Raw genomic sequence first — 17,169 nt, forward strand, 5'->3', positions numbered from 1 at the left:
TTTTTTGAAAACAAATTTTTTTAAACAGTCTGTTAAAATTGGAGCTAGCGAAATTTTATTGTTGTCGCAGTTGGTTTTTGAAGATGAATACTTCGATTTTGATGAGACATTCCGGAATTTGGGTGAACGAATTGCAGTATGAAAGTTACAAAATTGATGGAATCGTTGTTGGAGATTCAATTTCGTTTTCTAATCTCAAAGCAGCAATTGCGGCCGAGTTGGATATTGATGTATCAAGGAAAGAAACTGAAATTCGATACATTGTAGAAGGTAACTCCTGTCCGATGAAACTTAAGAACGATATGAGTGTTAAACTATATTTTGAACTGAAAAAAAACGAGCCTGGATTTTCAGTATATCCATTATGTATTGACACAATTGAGAAGAATAGTGGTACTGTACATAACTTTGATGGAAGAAGTGGAGAAATAACGTGTGTAGAAGGCACAACAAATGATACACAGGCTTTGGCAATAGTTGAAAATAGCTTATTTGAGTCACATGAAAATGCAGAAGTTGGAGTTGCAAATGTTATAATCAATTCAGATATTGTTGATGTGAAGACAGGTCAGATATATAAGGATAAAGCAACACTTGTAGATGTGATGACGAAATATAAGATAAAGAACAACTTCAATTGCAAAGTGAAGAGGTCTGATCAACAAAGGTATGACAGTGTTTTGATATTTTAATGTATCATGTGTTGTTTTATAATTTAATTAGTACATGAAACATTACTGTTCTATATGAAAATCTGCATGTTTCATATGTTATTTTATAATCTAATGTATCATCATTTCAGGAATTTGTTTTTGATACATTGAAATAACTATATTTGATACTTGAATGTACTACTACTGATATAGTAAGGACTGTATCAGTTTAAACAGTCATATCACAAATAGTGGATAATTTTCATTAAATTTTGATACTTTTCTTAAAAATTGGTTGATACTTTTTGTGTGATTCATTGTTTGATTACTTTAAACATTATTGTTGAATATATTATTATATATGATGCATTTGATATGTGTATTAATATGCTTAAAAAATGTACGCAGCTATGTGTTGGTATGCTTTTCAGACAAATGTGGTTGGACTATGAAGGCGTCGTGCAGGAAAAAATCTGATATATTCATTGTTAGAAATTTCAATAGTGAACATACGTGTCCTATGAGGGAGAGGGTATTAACCAAAGTCCAAGCAACAGTCGGATTTGTAAGTGGAGTGACAGCTCCAAAATTGGTCAATTATAAACGAATTTATACACCAAGGGATATAATTGATGATATTAGAGAATATTATGGTGTTGAAATATCTTACCAGCAAGCATGGCGTGCTAAAGAACGTGCACTCTCCATGATTAGGGGAAAACCATCTGCAGGATATAGACGGATGCCGCGATACATACACATGTTAAAAACTGTGTATCCAGATTCTTATATAAGAATGCATAAGACTGAAGAGGATGAATTTATGTATCTGTTCATCGCCTTAAGACCATTCATTAGGGGATTTAAATACTGCAGACCAGTAGTTGTTGTGGATGGTGCACATCTGAGTGGAGCTTACAAAGGGACATTTGTATCAGCAAGCACACTTGATGGCGCAGGTATTTTTTATTTATAGTAATGATGTCTTTTTATATATTAAGTATCAAATAATATAATGTGTGTGTAATCAGGTTGCATATTTCCATTGGCATATGGTGTTGTTGACACCGAAAATGATTGTTCGTGGACATGGTTTTTCGAACAGTTCAAACATGCATTTGGCGATAGAAAAGATATGTGTGTTGTTTCAGATAGAAATGAGAGTATCATGAAGAGTGTAAGGATTGTGTTCCCCGATGTACCTCATTATGCATGCATCTGGCATCTTTGGAAGAATGTATGTGGAAACTTCAAAAGGAGCAGAAAGGCCATAAGTGATCTATTCTACTCTATGGCCAAGGCATATAGAAAGGAAGATTTTGATAAGTTGATGGCTAAGGTTGATAGAATTGATCACAGGGTTAAGGAGTACCTTGAATATGCAGGTTACGAAAAGTGGTCAAGAGTTCATGCAACAGTAAACAGAGGTAGAATGATGACTTCAAACATTGCAGAATGTATCAATGGTTGTCTTGTTGAAGCACGCCAATTAACTATATTAGAATTCTTGGAAGAGGTTAGAATTCTTTTTGGATCTTGGCATTGCAAAAACAGAGAAGTAGCCTCATACACAAAGGACACATTAGGTAGAAAATTTGAGGAATTGTTGATTATAAACGCGGCTAAAAGTTCAAAAATGGAGGTATGTATCATTATATAATACTTTATATTATATGTATCTAATTCTGTGTATCATTATGCTTTTTTTAACATGATTTGGTTTTTAAAAGTTATATATTTAAAATTTTTAATGTACACAGGTTGTTCCATCATCTGAGTTTATTTTCTCAGTTTATGAAAATGGAAGAAGATATATTGTTTGTCTTGAGCGGAAAGTATGTTGTTGTGGTAGATTTCAACTAGATGAGATACCTTGTTCACATGCAATCGCTGTATTGAAAAAAAAGAATGTCACCGATATGAATCCGTATTGCTCTGATTATTACAAGCCTGATGCGTTGGCAAAAACATATGAAATTCCAATGGTACCAATGCCAGATAAGGAAGATTGGTCAGATCCTAAACACGTGGTAGCTGAAACTGTGTATCCACCTAGATACAGAAGATCATCTGGACGACCAAGAAAAAGAAGAAGAAAGAATGCAGATGAAAAGATTTCGGTGAACACAAACTGTTGTGGACAATGTGGACAAGAAGGGCACAACAGAAGAACTTGTACTTTCTACCCAAAAGAGAAGTGAATTAGTCGTAATGTTTCTATGATATCAAGAATAATTTATAACGTAAACATTTTAATGAATTTCAGTTTTCATTACAACTGCAAATTGAACACTTTGTGTTTAGATAAATAAACTTACAAACATGTGGTAATTAAATTTGAAGTCGTGCTTTTGATTATAAATACTTTCTTATTATTGGTGTTGATAAATATACTTGTGTCAATATTTGTTTTGAATATAAAATTTTATAAATCTTATGCTACAGTAAGAAATATAATTTAAGAATTAATAGGTAACATAATGTACATGATACATATGGTTTATCTAGTATATCATGTACTTTTATTGTGTGTTTTTGGTACACATTCTTTATATAATGTATCATGTACTTTTAGTGTGTATCATTGGTTTGCACAATGATACATCTCCATTAGATAAAAAATATAAAAATATTATTGAGGTTATTGTGTACTTTAAAATGACTATAAATCATGTATCATGTGAATTTATATAATTTAACTTGTGTAATGCTTTTTTTGTTATGCTTTTATTGAAATATAAAGTAAATAAATTTCCTTTAAAAAAATAATACCAATTCATATGAATATGCTATTCAATTTACCTAAATATCATGTAAAATTTAAGGATTAGAGTGTAACATATTGTACATGATACATATGGTTTAGCCAATGTATCAGTTATTTTTAGTGTGTGTTTGGTATATATGTATCATTTGGTTTTGCCAGTGTATCATCTCAATTAAATAAAAAATTTAAAAATCTTTATGTCTATGTTTGATTATAAATACTTTGATTATACTTTACTAAATGATTTAAACCTATGTGGGGCTGTAATATGTCTGATATTTATATTTTCAATATAAACATATTTGTTACGTAATGTGAAAAAAAATATTCATGGAAATTGACAAAACCAAAAAAATAACATTAAAAAGGATAAAAATAGTTGTTCAATAACATATAAAAATAATAAATATAACATTAAAACATTGTTTTATCATGAAATGCTACACTATGTGAACTAAATCTTCTTCTGGTGGTGGTGTGACTACGCCCCTGGATTTTGGTGGATCATCATTGTCGCTAACATATCCGCACTTAGCCTTCTCACTTCCATAACTCCACAGCAATGCTCCATATCTTTGACGCAGGTAATCAGGATTAAAATCAGCATATGATATATTGATTTGGTCACTGATATACTCGGCAAATGCAGTAACATATAACCCACAGTCTCTACAAAAAATACAGAATAAATTAAAAACTTAATGATACATTAAAAAGGGCAAATGAAAAATTCTTGATACTTACAGGCTATCGCAATCCTGTGTAGGGATGTCTTGTGCAAATTCTATCATGAAAGGAACTTGAGGCTCCAGAAGTGAGCCACTATTGTTGTCTTTATATGCATGACAATCAGCAAATTTTGTGCGTTCATTTTCTTCAAAAAATCCACTGTCAAGTAGGTATGAAGGAAGCATTTTAGACAACATCTTGATCTCATGAGGAATTGTTTGTTTCCTTGTGCTAATTGATGAGTCAAAAACCCTTATCAACCTGTTTTTCAACTCAACAACAGCCAACACCCAGTGGAATTCTTGATCACAGTTAATTGGGATGTAGACCTCATCTACAAGATGCCATGGTAAAGCAGCTGGTATTCCAAACCCTTTGATGATGTTAATTATTGACCTCTCATGTACAGATACAACTGAAGCGCGATCAATATGTTCTTGTGTAGTAAGACTATCATCATCATCGTCCATGTAATATCTATCATAACAGTTTTTTACATGTGACATGAACAAACAGTGGGTTGTTGTGTATCTGTATTGATCCATGCTGCAAAGTTTTGATTTTTTACGAAGGTAGTAAAAAATCACATCGATGTGCTATAAACAAAATGAAAACAGAGTAAGAAATTATTTACATCTAAACAATATAAAAAAAGAAATATAATTATGTGAATATAGTATGATACTTTTGCAAATTAAATAGTATGATACTTATACATAATGTATCATTGCTAATTAAATAGTATGATACTTATAGATAATGTATCATGATGTTATAATATAGTTATGACTGATACATATTTCATAAATAGTTTAATATTTTACCTCATCAGACCAACACTTGTTTGGCTGTGACATGGCATAAAACCAATTCTTGTTCATTGGAAAAGCAACAACAAAGTCCATCATCGTAAATCCAAAAGAAGAAGATCTTGATCTGTATTTATCGTCCGATGGGTTCCTGCATATATGATACATAAGTTTTCAATGTATGTACATGATACATAACACTCAATTATTTACAGTTTTTATATAACAAAGTATCATGAATTAGTTGTATATAAAATGATTACGCCTAACACTGAGAAAAAAAATGTATAAAACTTACTTATTGTTATGATTTTTTAGAAGCCCCCTCAACAACCAATTCATGTAATCCTCAATCAGTTTCGGCGAAACTTTATCTGCAATGCCACATCCTTCGAACGGGAAATGGAGTCGAGCCATATCCTTCAATTTCTCTTTTCCCTTTTCGCTTGACCCAAAAGAAGTACAATATGGAGATTGAATCCTTCTCGAAGGCATTCTATTTCTATGCGCAGGAGTGACTGCATCAGTTTTAACAGCAATCTCCGTTATTGGAATTTCAGTGGGTAATTGACTGTCGGTCAACAAGTACTGGCTGCTAGTTATATTCTTTGGATCGTAAGAATATAATGGTCTAGCATTGGTAGCATCTTTACCCAAATCTTTGATAAGCGCATCTATTGCTGCTTGAGTTGATGGCGATATTGTTGTTGAAGTTGAAGAATCCTGTATAATATGATGTAATGATTTTTAGAATAAATTTGTGTGTAATGAAATTGTGTGTCATAAATCAAAATTGAAAAATGTACCGATGAATCCGTTGTTGTTTTTTCGGGCAACACATGAGGGATGTTGTGATGAACATTGTCGTCAACGGCTTGGTCCATGATATGTTCATTTAAATCTTGGTGCGACTGATGTGCGTCACCATCCTGAATATGCAGTTTTGAAATAAAAACTGTTAATATAATTTGTGCTGATACGTAACATTGATAACAATCACATGATACATAGTATTGATTAAATATGTATGATACATGACAGAATATAAAATGAGAAAAAAAAATGATCATGATACAAAGCATTGACTATATGTGCATGATACACAACATACCCAATGTATCATAAACATTACCTTTGGATCACTGACTATTGGTTCACCCTCATTTACGGCAACACCAACACCATCCACATCGACATCCCCTGCATCGTCGACGATATGATGCTCACCATTTTTACCAGAAAAACCACCACCATCCTCAGCTACACCACCCATATCATCGAGATCAACCGGTATTTGCTGAGATGTTTGTTTGTCAGACTGAAATGTGCTTGTATCAGCCTGAAAATTGATGTTCTCTTTGCTAATAGATTGCATCAGCTGGGAGTGATTTGCTTTTATCAAAATAATCAATTCCTCAAATTTCTTGTCAACCTAAAAATTGTAGATACATTTAGGATAAATAAAAGTTTGTTTAAAAATTACAAAATAATTTACTTACGTAAGTTTTCAAATATCCTTTCAACTCTTCAATATGAGGAATTATATTGTTGACATTCTGTGAATCTGCATATCCATGAACATCAGCAGCCGGGTTCTGAGAAACGTCTGGAACAGAACCATGTACATCAGCAGCCGATTTCGGTGACACTTGTGGAACAGAACCATGTACATCATCAGCATTCGAATGTTGAGGCAGACTTGACATGGAAACATGTACATCATCATCCGGTGTCGGAGACACATTTGATTGATCAGGCTGTTTCTGTTCTGACACCTTCTTTTTTTGAATAATTGATTTTTTTCTTCTTTTTGGCGGTGGTGGAGGAGATGTATCAGACACTCTAGAATATGTCCTCAATAACTGTTCTGGCGGTCTTGTGGAGAAATCATCTAAATCATCTTGCTCGTTTGGTTGTACTAATGGTATTGATGTAGAATGAGCATGTTCAACTTGAGCAATATCAAAAGCTTCAATTTCCTCTGCTGTTGGGACAATGTTTGAACATGCATTCTAAATGTATCACAAACACATAAGATAATTTAACTGTTAGATACAGTAATAATTCATAATGTATCACAAAGACATAAATAACGATATTCCATATACAAAAATAAAATTTTACCTTTTGGAAAATGGTGGACATAAGCATTTCAAACTTTGCCTTTTCAGACACAACTCTCCAATTGCATATTCTTGGGATGACATTGCGTTCTCTCACAGCTATTTCTGAATTTAAATTGGATGCACATTCGTATATCCAAACATTTAGTGCATATGGCATCCCATATAATCGGTACAACTTTTTACTAACGTCAAAATCCTGTCTAAGTGAACCAATTAGTTTGGAAAATGATAGCTGACCCCAAGGAAAATGTTGATATCTACCATCTTCAACCATTAGAAAGTCGACAATAGATATCGCTGTGTTATCAATAGTAGCTAATACAAATGTATGAATAAAGAACAGTATAGACATTTGGAGTGCATCCTGATTGCTCTCCCAATTACCCATCTTAAACCTTTGAACTAGTTGATGCTTTGTAACACTATTGACTGCACCAGGGAAATACTTTTTAAAAAGCATACAATTAGTTTGTTCTGGGTATTTGAAATCATTGGTATTTCCTCTGACCTTAAGTCCTGTTAATAATGCAAAATCATCTATACCAAATTTCAGGACACACCCGTTGGAATGTCTAATATGCAACACATTAGGGTTGCTTTGTTCCAATTCTAAAAGCAATAAGCACTTAGTTATTTGGCCCTGAAAATTACATTTAGAGATGTCTAAAAAGGGTCCAAAAATTGTATCCTTAAACATTTGGATAACATTATCCCCCACGTATTTTTCAAAGTCCTTTAGGAAATTGTTGTTAAAGTTGACAGCAAACCTTATGGGATGTGTTGGTATCTTTTTAATCTTGTACTTCAGTGGCTGCAATTTGAAAATAAAACCGCAAATTAAAACGATATAGAAATATAACTACTAAATAAAACAACTAATAACTTAATGATACATGGTTTCAGTTTTCAGAATTTCATACTATATGAAAAACATGTGATACATGTCTATAACATGTATCATTGAATTAAATAAAACATTATAACATGTGATACATGTCTAATACATGTATCATAAACAGCGACTAAACAACATACACAAAGAATCTATATGTATCATCAACTATATCTGATGAAGCATTTATTAAACTTAATGAATGATACATTATAACAAGTTTCAAAACATGTATGAGTAAATCAACTAAACAACTAATAACTTACTGATACATGATATCATACAGGAATTCATACTACATGCAGAACATGTGATACATAGCTACTACATGTATCATTACATTGACTAAACAATGTACACACAGATTCAACATGTATCATCAAGCACATATTATACTTTACTACAATTATTGAATGATACATTATAATAATTTTCAAAAACCTAATGATACATATAAAATATTATGAAACACAACAAATTCACGTATCAGTTGACCATCTAAAACACTATACACCCTTTTTAAAATGTATCAGCAAGCACACTTGATTCCTTAAAAATTTTACTAATTTAAACAACACCATTTTTAAGTACCAAAATACTAACCCGAGATAATGTAGGCCTAACAACAGTGTTTGCTGCTTCTTTTTTCCTTTTTTGTTGTATTTTTACAACCTTTGATGTTTCGCCATGGTCTTTGTTTGAATCCTTTTGAAGATTCATAGGATCATGCAAAGACTTTTTCCTATTTTCTTTCCAATTATCATCGTCGGAATCATATATCCTTCTATTAATTGACGGATCCATTACTATGATGTAATAGAACAATTAACAAAAACAAAAAAGAGAAGAATATACGAATTGATGATGGATTAACTATAAAAAGGGTCTGGGTTCATACGATTCAAGATTAGGAAGAAATAGTCGAATATGGATTAAGAATAAAAAGAAGAAAATAAAAAAATATGCTGGGTTGAGAAGATTCAAAATTAGGAAGAAATAGTCGAATGAAGACGATTAAGGAAAAAAAAAGAATTGAAAGTTGACGTTGGTAAGAACAAAACGGTAGAATGCACTGGAAGTTACCCTGCTTCCTGATTTTTTGAATTTTGAAATTCAAAATTTCAAAATTTGTTCTTTTATTTAAATTTAATTAAATTTAATAATTCAAAATCAAAAAGCTGATTAAAAGGTTGAGTGTTTAAATGGATAAAATTTAAAATTAAAAAACTGATTTAAGAGGTTGAGTGTTTTAATGGAGAAAAAATAGGCATTAAAATTGGTAAATGTGTATTATAGGAGAGAGAGTGTAATGTATCTAAAAACTTACACTAAAATAAAAAAAATAGGGAATTATGTAATATTTAAAAAAAGTAGGGAAAATTGGAGAATATAAAAATTATAGTTGTGTATTTAAGTTATTATAAAAAGTTATGTCGCTATACAATAATGACATAGAGTTCAAATTGGAAATCTCACAAGTTATGTAAGAGACATAATGTAAACGATATAATTTAGTTCCCATTAGAATAATATATGCCAAGCGAGACAAAATTTGCTTTAGAAAATTAGGTTAGCAAGGAAAATTAGGTTAAACTTACATCTAATGAATCTAGGTCTAGGTCTTTGGTCCACAATATTTTTATTCAATGAGCAACAAGGACCAAATTAAAGATCATATTTGAGGACAAATATTAAAGACCATCCCAAAACGGAGGGGAATCATACGATGAGCTTAATTGTTATATGAGAAATCATACTAAAAGAAGTACATCCCCATACGAAATTCTGAATTGTAACAATGTTATATCTTAAAACTTGAAAGTATGCCTATGGGCGACTAACTATTTACATTGATGCTGAGCCCAATCACTCTCAATCCCTTCGTTTGATGCAAGGCATAACAAGTCTCAACAATTGAAAGGAATGGCAACCCGATACACTAAGCTCTCACTGTGAAGAGTCCAAAAAAGGGCCAGACTGCAAGGGTCTATTTGTATGCATTCTCACCCTGCATTTCTTAACCTCATCATATGGCAACAACTTTATCAGTTCCACCAAGATTCCCTAATTGAACAACCTGTAAATGCATAGAACGGCAATTAGACAAATGTTTCTGCCCATTCGTGAAAGTGAAAAAACGATCTCCCATTCCTCTCCACTTTGTACGAATGAAGTTCTAAAACAGGGAGTAGGTGCAGATTATTTAGAGTATCAAACTGATGCAAGACCTACATGTATACTTTTCCAAAAGGCATAATACATAAACATACACTCAAAATTCGATCTCAGTTGTCAATATAACACTCCAACTTTGAGTATGCCATCTAGACACCTCAACTTGTCTCCATTGTGTCAGTTGAACACTCCAACTTACAAAATGATCATCTAGACACCTCCAAAAGTCACGTCAGCCTTGGGTCTCCACAAGATACAGTGAGAACGAGTTGGGAGTGTATAGTTCCTAGCTCATACAAAGTTGAAGTATCTAGACGTGCACTCTCAAATTTGGATTGTTTATTTGCCAGCTAATGCCAAACTTGAGTCTCCTCGGCAACTCAAAAGGAAAAGGCAAGTATTCACATCCAGCAAACCACAAACCATTAACAGCTCCCAGCAAACAACATTAACAAACAGATACAAAATCCCTTTTTTATATCATTAACTCCAGGAACTTTTAGCACACAATTGCATCAAGAAGCCACAAATATTACACGCTTTCCCCAATTAATATGTGATCAAGACGACATTTTAAACACTATGCTATCCAAATGACTTTTCGCATATTGGGATTGAGGGAGCAGCTAAAAAACAGCCATCAGATAGAACCTGAATTTTGATTTTACAGATCAGGGCATCATTGGCAAAGTATTATATAAGCACAGGATCATTTTGCAGCAAAAAAATTGGCTAAGACAGCTGATGCTACCACCTAGTGTAAGTGCAACAAATATCATCTTGAATGTTTGACCGACATTTTGCTCGTTTTTCTCATGAAAAATCAGAGGGATAACTTTACCATTGCAGGCTGTTGTTTAATAAGGGAATGATGCAAAATTGTCAAGTCAGGATCATCCTTGTGCTTGTCCCAAGCGGTTTTGAACTGCGAGCCCTTGGATCTTGACAATGAGGGGAAAATATTAAGAAATTGAAGATCTCAATAATTAGAGAGAAACTACAACAAGACAAAAAAAGCCATATCACATGAAGGAAGAGAAAACAGAATTTAACAGAGCATGATATTTACTGTTGGATCAAAATTATAGTCTGAAGAACAAGTTTTCTGATTTCTTCACGTGCAATTTTCAGCGCTGCTTCCTTGAATAGACTAACAAGTTCGTCCACCAACCTGCATCACACCGACCAATACAATTTAAAGAAGCAAGACAAAAGCATGTAGGAAGGTTCTAGTTTAACGCTAGGGATGTTAATCCATCATCAGTTAAGATGATTTAACTGTTGAAAAAAGGGGTCCTCAGTTCAGATGCAAAACTGGAATTCAAGAACGAAAAAATACACTACTGGATTTATTTGCAACTTTTAGCGTACTCCATTCTTCACATTAACAGCAGATATAAGTAAAATTCAGGGTGACTCCTAATATTCCTTCGTAAATAACCTTTCAATGTATGGAGAATTCCTTATCCATGTCAACTTTACAATTGTCTTGATCCGTTCAAGAACCTGAAATAATAATGAAGTATCAAGTGAGCTGCTAGCGGTGATCTTCAAGTACAAAATCTTGTATAAGAAAAATTTTAAATGCAAAAGACGTTTTACTCATATATACTTTAACAAGAAGTCTGTTGGTGCAACTAAATTATAGTACTTAATCAGGCTACAGAAAGTGAAACTAGAGGAGAAAGGAATTCAGCAAAAATGTGGTTTATGTAGGAGTTCATAAAAAGGTAGCAAGGCTGACCAGCTCAAAAGAATTCCATAACCTCTTACCAGTAGAACAGTTGTGTCATCATCTGCATGCATCCACCGGAAGAAGAGGGGGAAAAGTCGCCTGAAATGAGATAGCAGTATAAGACCAAGACCATTGAACAGTGGCTCAATATGTTGTAGCCATGCAACACGTCGCTCCTTGTTTCTTGGTTGCCTTTCTAGGTGACTCAGCATCTCATTCAACAATTTTTCATACCTGTGACACAATATATTAGATAGGTAAACACATACTTGAAGCATAACATATTGGAAATACTAATTCCAGAGGACATGTGACATGTTAGTACACAAAGGTACAGATACCTATTTTAATGTATATGACATCGCCATAAACTTCAAAAGACAACTAAATAGGGATTTGCTGCATCACTAGCCTCCAAACAAAGAAGAAATTTTATTCAGATATCAGTTGGCTAAAAAGAACAGCAATTATGATGTCAAAACAACAACTTGAAAATCTGGCTTCCAAATTAATTAGTAAAAAAAAAGTTGTAAATTTGACAATGAAAGACTGTACCCTAGAGTTAACTTCAATGAGTAACACAGAGGTAATCCTGTCCCCTCCCCCACCCACCCCAAAGAAAAAAAGGTCAAATTTCCACTTAATACTTGTGCAAGCCAAAACATTGAGAGTATCCAACTGTTTATTGGGTGAACAAAAATTTTATAGGATGGTTCCTTCTGCATTTTTTTTTTGACAAAGGTAACAATGACGGTTCCTTCTGCATTACCATCCAGACATCATTCTTTTGAAGGATTACTGTTAAGAATTAGGCCATTTCCCCAGTGAATTTATGAGTTGCGTACCATTTTAAATCATGCACACATGTCGGGAAAATTTATCCAAGATTCAATATATAACATAAAGTGATATAGAAGTCACTCTACCATATGCTTCGAGGATTACTTTTCTGGGTGAAGGTCACCATAAGTACAGATATTTGAACCACATGCTCCCATATCTCATCATCGGAAGCAATATTTTGACAGCAAGCATCAAGAATTACATCTTCATACCAACCAATCTCAGCCGCATTGACATTTTTCGCCAGATATATTAAGCTAATCATGCCCTGTCCCTGAAGTAAGAGACAACATTTAGTCAACAACCTAATGAAAGCAAAAATATTAATCTTAATCATGAGATGCAAATGTGTAGCAGACAATTACACTTGCTAGTAACAATTTGACATACCATTTTAAGCTTGAAGATGGATTACATCATGCTCCAAACGACTAAGCCAGAAAGGTAATTACTAAGAAGAAGAAGAAGAAGAAGAAGAAGAAGAAGAAGAAAAATGACTAAAAAGGAAAGACAAACTGAGAGGGGTAGAATCAACATTATTGCAGTCAGAAGTCTCTAATAGAGTATCCACGGACAAGCTTTAGAAAAGAAACTGAAACATGATCTTTGATGTTCTTTTTGTTGTCATCAGTTGCTAAGAGCTCAGAAATGTGCCAAATAGTAGAAGCACTTACAAGTTTAGTACTAGCTAGCTAATACTTGATTTAAAGAGTATGTCCCGTCTAACAATTTACAATGTATTTTGACCACAATATATCTCAAGGGAAACATAGTGATTTAGGAAAAGTGGGATCACCAATTAGAATATCTAATTATCTAACTCGTTCACAGTATTAACGGATCACTGCAAGAATCAACAGTTTTACACTATTTAACTATTTTAAGGTTATATAGGACTATCAGCATAGTTTGAAGCACCGATCAACAAGTACGTGAGATATCTGATTGAAACAGCAACAAATTTCTAAGACCTGCAAACATACAACGACAAATGCACCTTTACTTCAGACGACCAGTGATCAAGAGCTGTTAGGGCACATGGAATCACCCAAGAGCACACTTTTCCAAGGTGAGGATAATCCACCTACAAATGATAAATATAGAAGGATATGTTTCATTTCATCTCAATAGAATTCCAACCACCAACTGAAGAAATTAATCATACAAATAAATCGTTCAAGTACCAATTAAGGATATACATACCTGAGAAATGAGCCATCTAAACTGATAAGCAGCAATAATGGCATATGCTACAGGAACACTAGCGCTTGCAGCTGATATCTCATGACCATCAATTGATTTATCAATGGCACTCTCTTTAATCGTGTCTTTTAGCAAAGGCAAGAGTTGAGGGATTAAGTGTATGGGCAAGATTTTATCATTTGGGAGAGACTTAAAATCAAGATCCAGCTCGCCAAATTTGATCAGGTCATGATTCCCAGCAGCCATGGTAGCATAAGCTTTAGATAGGTCTTTGAAGGCAGAGGCAGCAGCAAGAGATAGCGAATTGGGAACCCAAAAGAGTTGCTTGTAGGTGGATTTGGCAGCAGACGCCAATGCAGCACAGCATAAGCTAAAATCCCTTATTTCGAGTTGGGAGTCGGAAAGAAGAGACAGTAGCATGGATTTGATAGAGACACTGGAACCCTCTGGAGGAGTATAAGGTGCCTTGGAGAGTGATTCACTTATTGGCCTTGATAATCTATTACATACAGTTTTTAAACAAATTATTACTCACACTCAGTACATGGTACGTATTAAAACAAGCAGAAAGAATGATCTTACAGAAGCAGCTCCTCATTGAGAGACTTCAACATCCTTCCCTTCTCTCTGCTAATTGCTACAGTTTCCAAACCAGACAATCTGTCCAATTTTTTTACTTACATAAGTTTACAAGCTGTTTGTCCAACCAACTTTCTTACTACCTTGAATCAAGATCTTAAGACAAAGAACAAGAGACAAGGGATTGAAACATCACTGGATGTTCAATCCTTTGTCAAACTTAAATATGAGTTGTCTCCTCTTTACATAACTCATCTAAAAGCCAATTAACCTTAAACAAATCACAAATCATCCTGACTCGCAGAAAAGATCACATGCAGGGGATGAAAAGCTAAAACTCATATAACTCAGTCAAGAACTCAAATCATTTGGATTCAAACAAAGCGAACACGCTAATATATATCTGAATTTAAATGGAGAAATGCAGTAAAGGGAAGGGGACATGAGTAATTGAATGTAAATAGAATTATACAGTGTTATCAAAACCAGAAAAGCTCTAAGCTTCTTTGAGGCTTTAAGCGCAAACAAAACGTGGGATTTGATGAAAAAGGCACAAAGGGAGAAAAAGATACAAATATATATATATGTTTAGTCCCAGATTAATAATAATTATAAGCATGAATATATTACATATTATGAACAAAGAAATTGAAAAAAAAAATCCTATAAAGAGAAATATCAATTGTACAGTGTCCTCATTGGCAAGGAAAACTACGTCTTACAATCTTGACGAGGACACAGAAGTGCACATTAAGCAACGGGTTCTGACCCCACTCCGGGGTTAAAGTGTGCCTTTGACAACACTGATTATAAACACTCTCATTTTCCGAAAAAAGCTCTCAGGCCCAAATGACTAATTTAACTTTCCATTAAGTAACTGAACTTTTTTATGGAAAAGTTCTGCATTCAATTCATGTTTCCTCAAGATTAAATACAACCAATTCACTGATTTAGCCTGTATCAAAATTCACCCACAGTCGCATAAGAATGAATGACCAACTTAAATTAAGCAAATGATGAAGAATGAATCAATAAATTAGAACAAAACAAAGTATAGAAAAAGACTTACAATGCTAGAAGGGATGATCGTCGATCAAAGTTCACAAAACACAAGAGAAAAGGGTAGGGGATTGTGTTTGGGTTTTGATACATCTTACACATAAATAAAAATTTAATTATTATAACCTTAATTAATTTCAGTCCTAAATATTAAGTAGGATAAACTAAATGACAATTATTTGAGGAAAATAGTAAATGACAATTTTATCTTTTGTAAAGCATTTTAATGAAGAGTCAAAAGTTCAATCAACACTGTGCGGGTCAGCTTATGGGAATGAAGGACTATTGTCAATGTGGGTGGAGCCACTAGATCCTACAGTAACGATCTTCAAACTGATAAATCAACCTTTCACTTATCATATGGGATATCATCCACATGAGGACCATAAGAAGGCATCCTAAGGCTGTATAAAGTCCATATCCGAGAAATGAACTATCTTGCTTAACATAGCTATTTGAAGAAAACTCATTTTTAAGCTCGACTATTTCCACAGGATAGCTATAACCTCTAAACAGAACAGCGTACATGATAACTCTATCCATCAAAGGTTAGTACATAAGTAGATGTGGGAAAAAATCACCAAGTGTTTCTATTTCAACTGAAATTTGATCATGGTTCTCATCGACCACTGGGCTCACCACTGAGTGTTTTTCTCATGCCTCAAATTCTTGGCCAGACAGTCACATAAAAGGATTACAGAATGTAAACACTTGATTTAGTACTCATCATCATCATGTAATTCATAAGAAGTATTGAAAGAAACAGATTTCCTAGCTTATTGAATTTAACAACTGAGCATAAAAATACTGGAAAAATGAGGAAATTTACCTCTTGTTGATCAGCGTAAACTGGCGCCGGGACGAATTGAGTTGAGAATCTACGTGCGCTTCACCGATGAATGGACTATTCCGTTTTGGCCGCCGGACAACTCCGACGAGAAAAAAATAAAGAAACAAAATTAGATTTCGGAGAAAATTTGTTGGGCCTCAAAATGAAACATACTATTGGGCTTCAAAATGTAAACATATTGTTGGGCCTTGATGATATCATATGCCTAAGTCCATTTTTGAGTAAATTTCACGTATAGCATTATATGTAGTATTATTATCAAGTTATGGCATTAGAGTTTCAATTTCATTTTGTAGCATTTAATATCTCACTCTATAGTATTTTATTAGTAATTATATTGTTAATTATAATTTATTAAAAAGAGTTGTTATTAAAAATTAAGTAGATAAAGTGATAATGAGTAATTAATTTTAATGATTAAGAATTCTGACAACATTTATTAAGTTGCTTTTGACAGTGCATTTATTGAATGTTGCATGCCTTAGAATTTGAAGAGTTTACCTTTTTATTGAGTTAAACTAAAGCTAGATAAATTATTAGCATTACAATTATCCTTCATTCCAAAATTTCTCTATTATTTTGAAATTTCTTTCAACATATAGTTCATTTTTTTCCCCAAAAATTCAAGATTATTTTTATAGCTGCATATTTCAGTTTTGATGGATAACTTTGTGTCAATTTTAATTAAACATGGTGGAAAGTGGAATTCTTCGGGTTAGTTTTTAGTTACGATTTGTTTCTTTTAATTA

At 33.2% G+C, this 17,169-nt stretch overlaps 3 protein-coding genes across 3 annotated transcripts; 1 reads left to right on the forward strand and 2 right to left on the reverse strand.

Moving 5' to 3' along the window:
• Nucleotides 1-101: 101 nt before the first annotated feature.
• Nucleotides 102-2,854, forward strand: LOC107022985. Its single transcript, XM_015223541.2, has 4 exons — nucleotides 102-667; nucleotides 1,062-1,612; nucleotides 1,685-2,295; nucleotides 2,414-2,854. Exons 1-4 carry the CDS (start codon nucleotides 102-104, stop codon nucleotides 2,852-2,854), a joined length of 2,169 nt encoding a protein of 722 aa, XP_015079027.2.
• A 926-nt stretch (nucleotides 2,855-3,780) lies between these two features.
• Nucleotides 3,781-7,942, reverse strand: LOC107021976. Its single transcript, XM_015222684.2, has 8 exons — nucleotides 7,083-7,942; nucleotides 6,458-6,970; nucleotides 6,091-6,390; nucleotides 5,765-5,887; nucleotides 5,257-5,681; nucleotides 4,974-5,109; nucleotides 4,165-4,745; nucleotides 3,781-4,089 (listed from the first exon to the last, which is right to left on the reverse strand). The coding sequence occupies exons 1-8, from the start codon at nucleotides 7,779-7,781 to the stop codon at nucleotides 3,861-3,863; spliced, it is 3,006 nt and encodes a 1,001-aa protein (XP_015078170.1). The 5' UTR covers nucleotides 7,782-7,942; the 3' UTR covers nucleotides 3,781-3,860.
• Nucleotides 7,943-9,667: 1,725 nt separating this feature from the next.
• LOC107021439 (uncharacterized protein At2g39910) lies at nucleotides 9,668-16,560 on the reverse strand. Its single transcript, XM_015222100.2, has 10 exons — nucleotides 16,400-16,560; nucleotides 14,515-14,592; nucleotides 13,933-14,431; nucleotides 13,727-13,813; nucleotides 12,813-13,003; nucleotides 11,925-12,120; nucleotides 11,593-11,657; nucleotides 11,221-11,322; nucleotides 10,993-11,092; nucleotides 9,668-10,053 (listed from the first exon to the last, which is right to left on the reverse strand). The coding sequence occupies exons 2-10, from the start codon at nucleotides 14,544-14,546 to the stop codon at nucleotides 10,003-10,005; spliced, it is 1,323 nt and encodes a 440-aa protein (XP_015077586.1). The 5' UTR covers nucleotides 14,547-14,592; nucleotides 16,400-16,560; the 3' UTR covers nucleotides 9,668-10,002.
• Nucleotides 16,561-17,169: the final 609 nt, after the last annotated feature.

Source organism: Solanum pennellii, chromosome 6 (genome assembly GCF_001406875.1).
Source record: "Solanum pennellii chromosome 6, SPENNV200".
Classification (NCBI taxonomy): domain Eukaryota; kingdom Viridiplantae; phylum Streptophyta; class Magnoliopsida; order Solanales; family Solanaceae; genus Solanum; species Solanum pennellii.

What these genes read in the sequence shown, in the direction of transcription:
- LOC107022985 (XM_015223541.2), top strand. Translation starts at nt 102, where the DNA reads ATGAGACATTCCGGAATTTGGGTGAACGAATTGCAGTATGAAAGTTAC. An exon ending in AAGAGGTCTGATCAACAAAG is followed by an intron (nt 668 to 1,061) that starts GTATGACAGTGT and finishes AAATGTACGCAG; the next exon opens with CTATGTGTTGGTATGCTTTT. An exon ending in CTAAAAGTTCAAAAATGGAG is followed by an intron (nt 2,296 to 2,413) that starts GTATGTATCATT and finishes TAATGTACACAG; the next exon opens with GTTGTTCCATCATCTGAGTT.
- LOC107021976 (XM_015222684.2), bottom strand. Translation starts at nt 7,781, where the DNA reads ATGTTTAAGGATACAATTTTTGGACCCTTTTTAGACATCTCTAAATGT. An exon ending in TGTCCACCATTTTCCAAAAG is followed by an intron (nt 6,971 to 7,082) that starts GTAAAATTTTAT and finishes TGATACATTTAG; the next exon opens with AATGCATGTTCAAACATTGT. An exon ending in AAGGATATTTGAAAACTTAC is followed by an intron (nt 6,391 to 6,457) that starts GTAAGTAAATTA and finishes TACAATTTTTAG; the next exon opens with GTTGACAAGAAATTTGAGGA.
- LOC107021439 (XM_015222100.2), bottom strand. Translation starts at nt 14,546, where the DNA reads ATGTTGAAGTCTCTCAATGAGGAGCTGCTTCT. An exon ending in ACTGGTCGTCTGAAGTAAAG is followed by an intron (nt 13,004 to 13,726) that starts GTGCATTTGTCG and finishes CTCTTACTTCAG; the next exon opens with GGACAGGGCATGATTAGCTT. An exon ending in ATGACACAACTGTTCTACTG is followed by an intron (nt 11,658 to 11,924) that starts GTAAGAGGTTAT and finishes TTATTATTTCAG; the next exon opens with GTTCTTGAACGGATCAAGAC.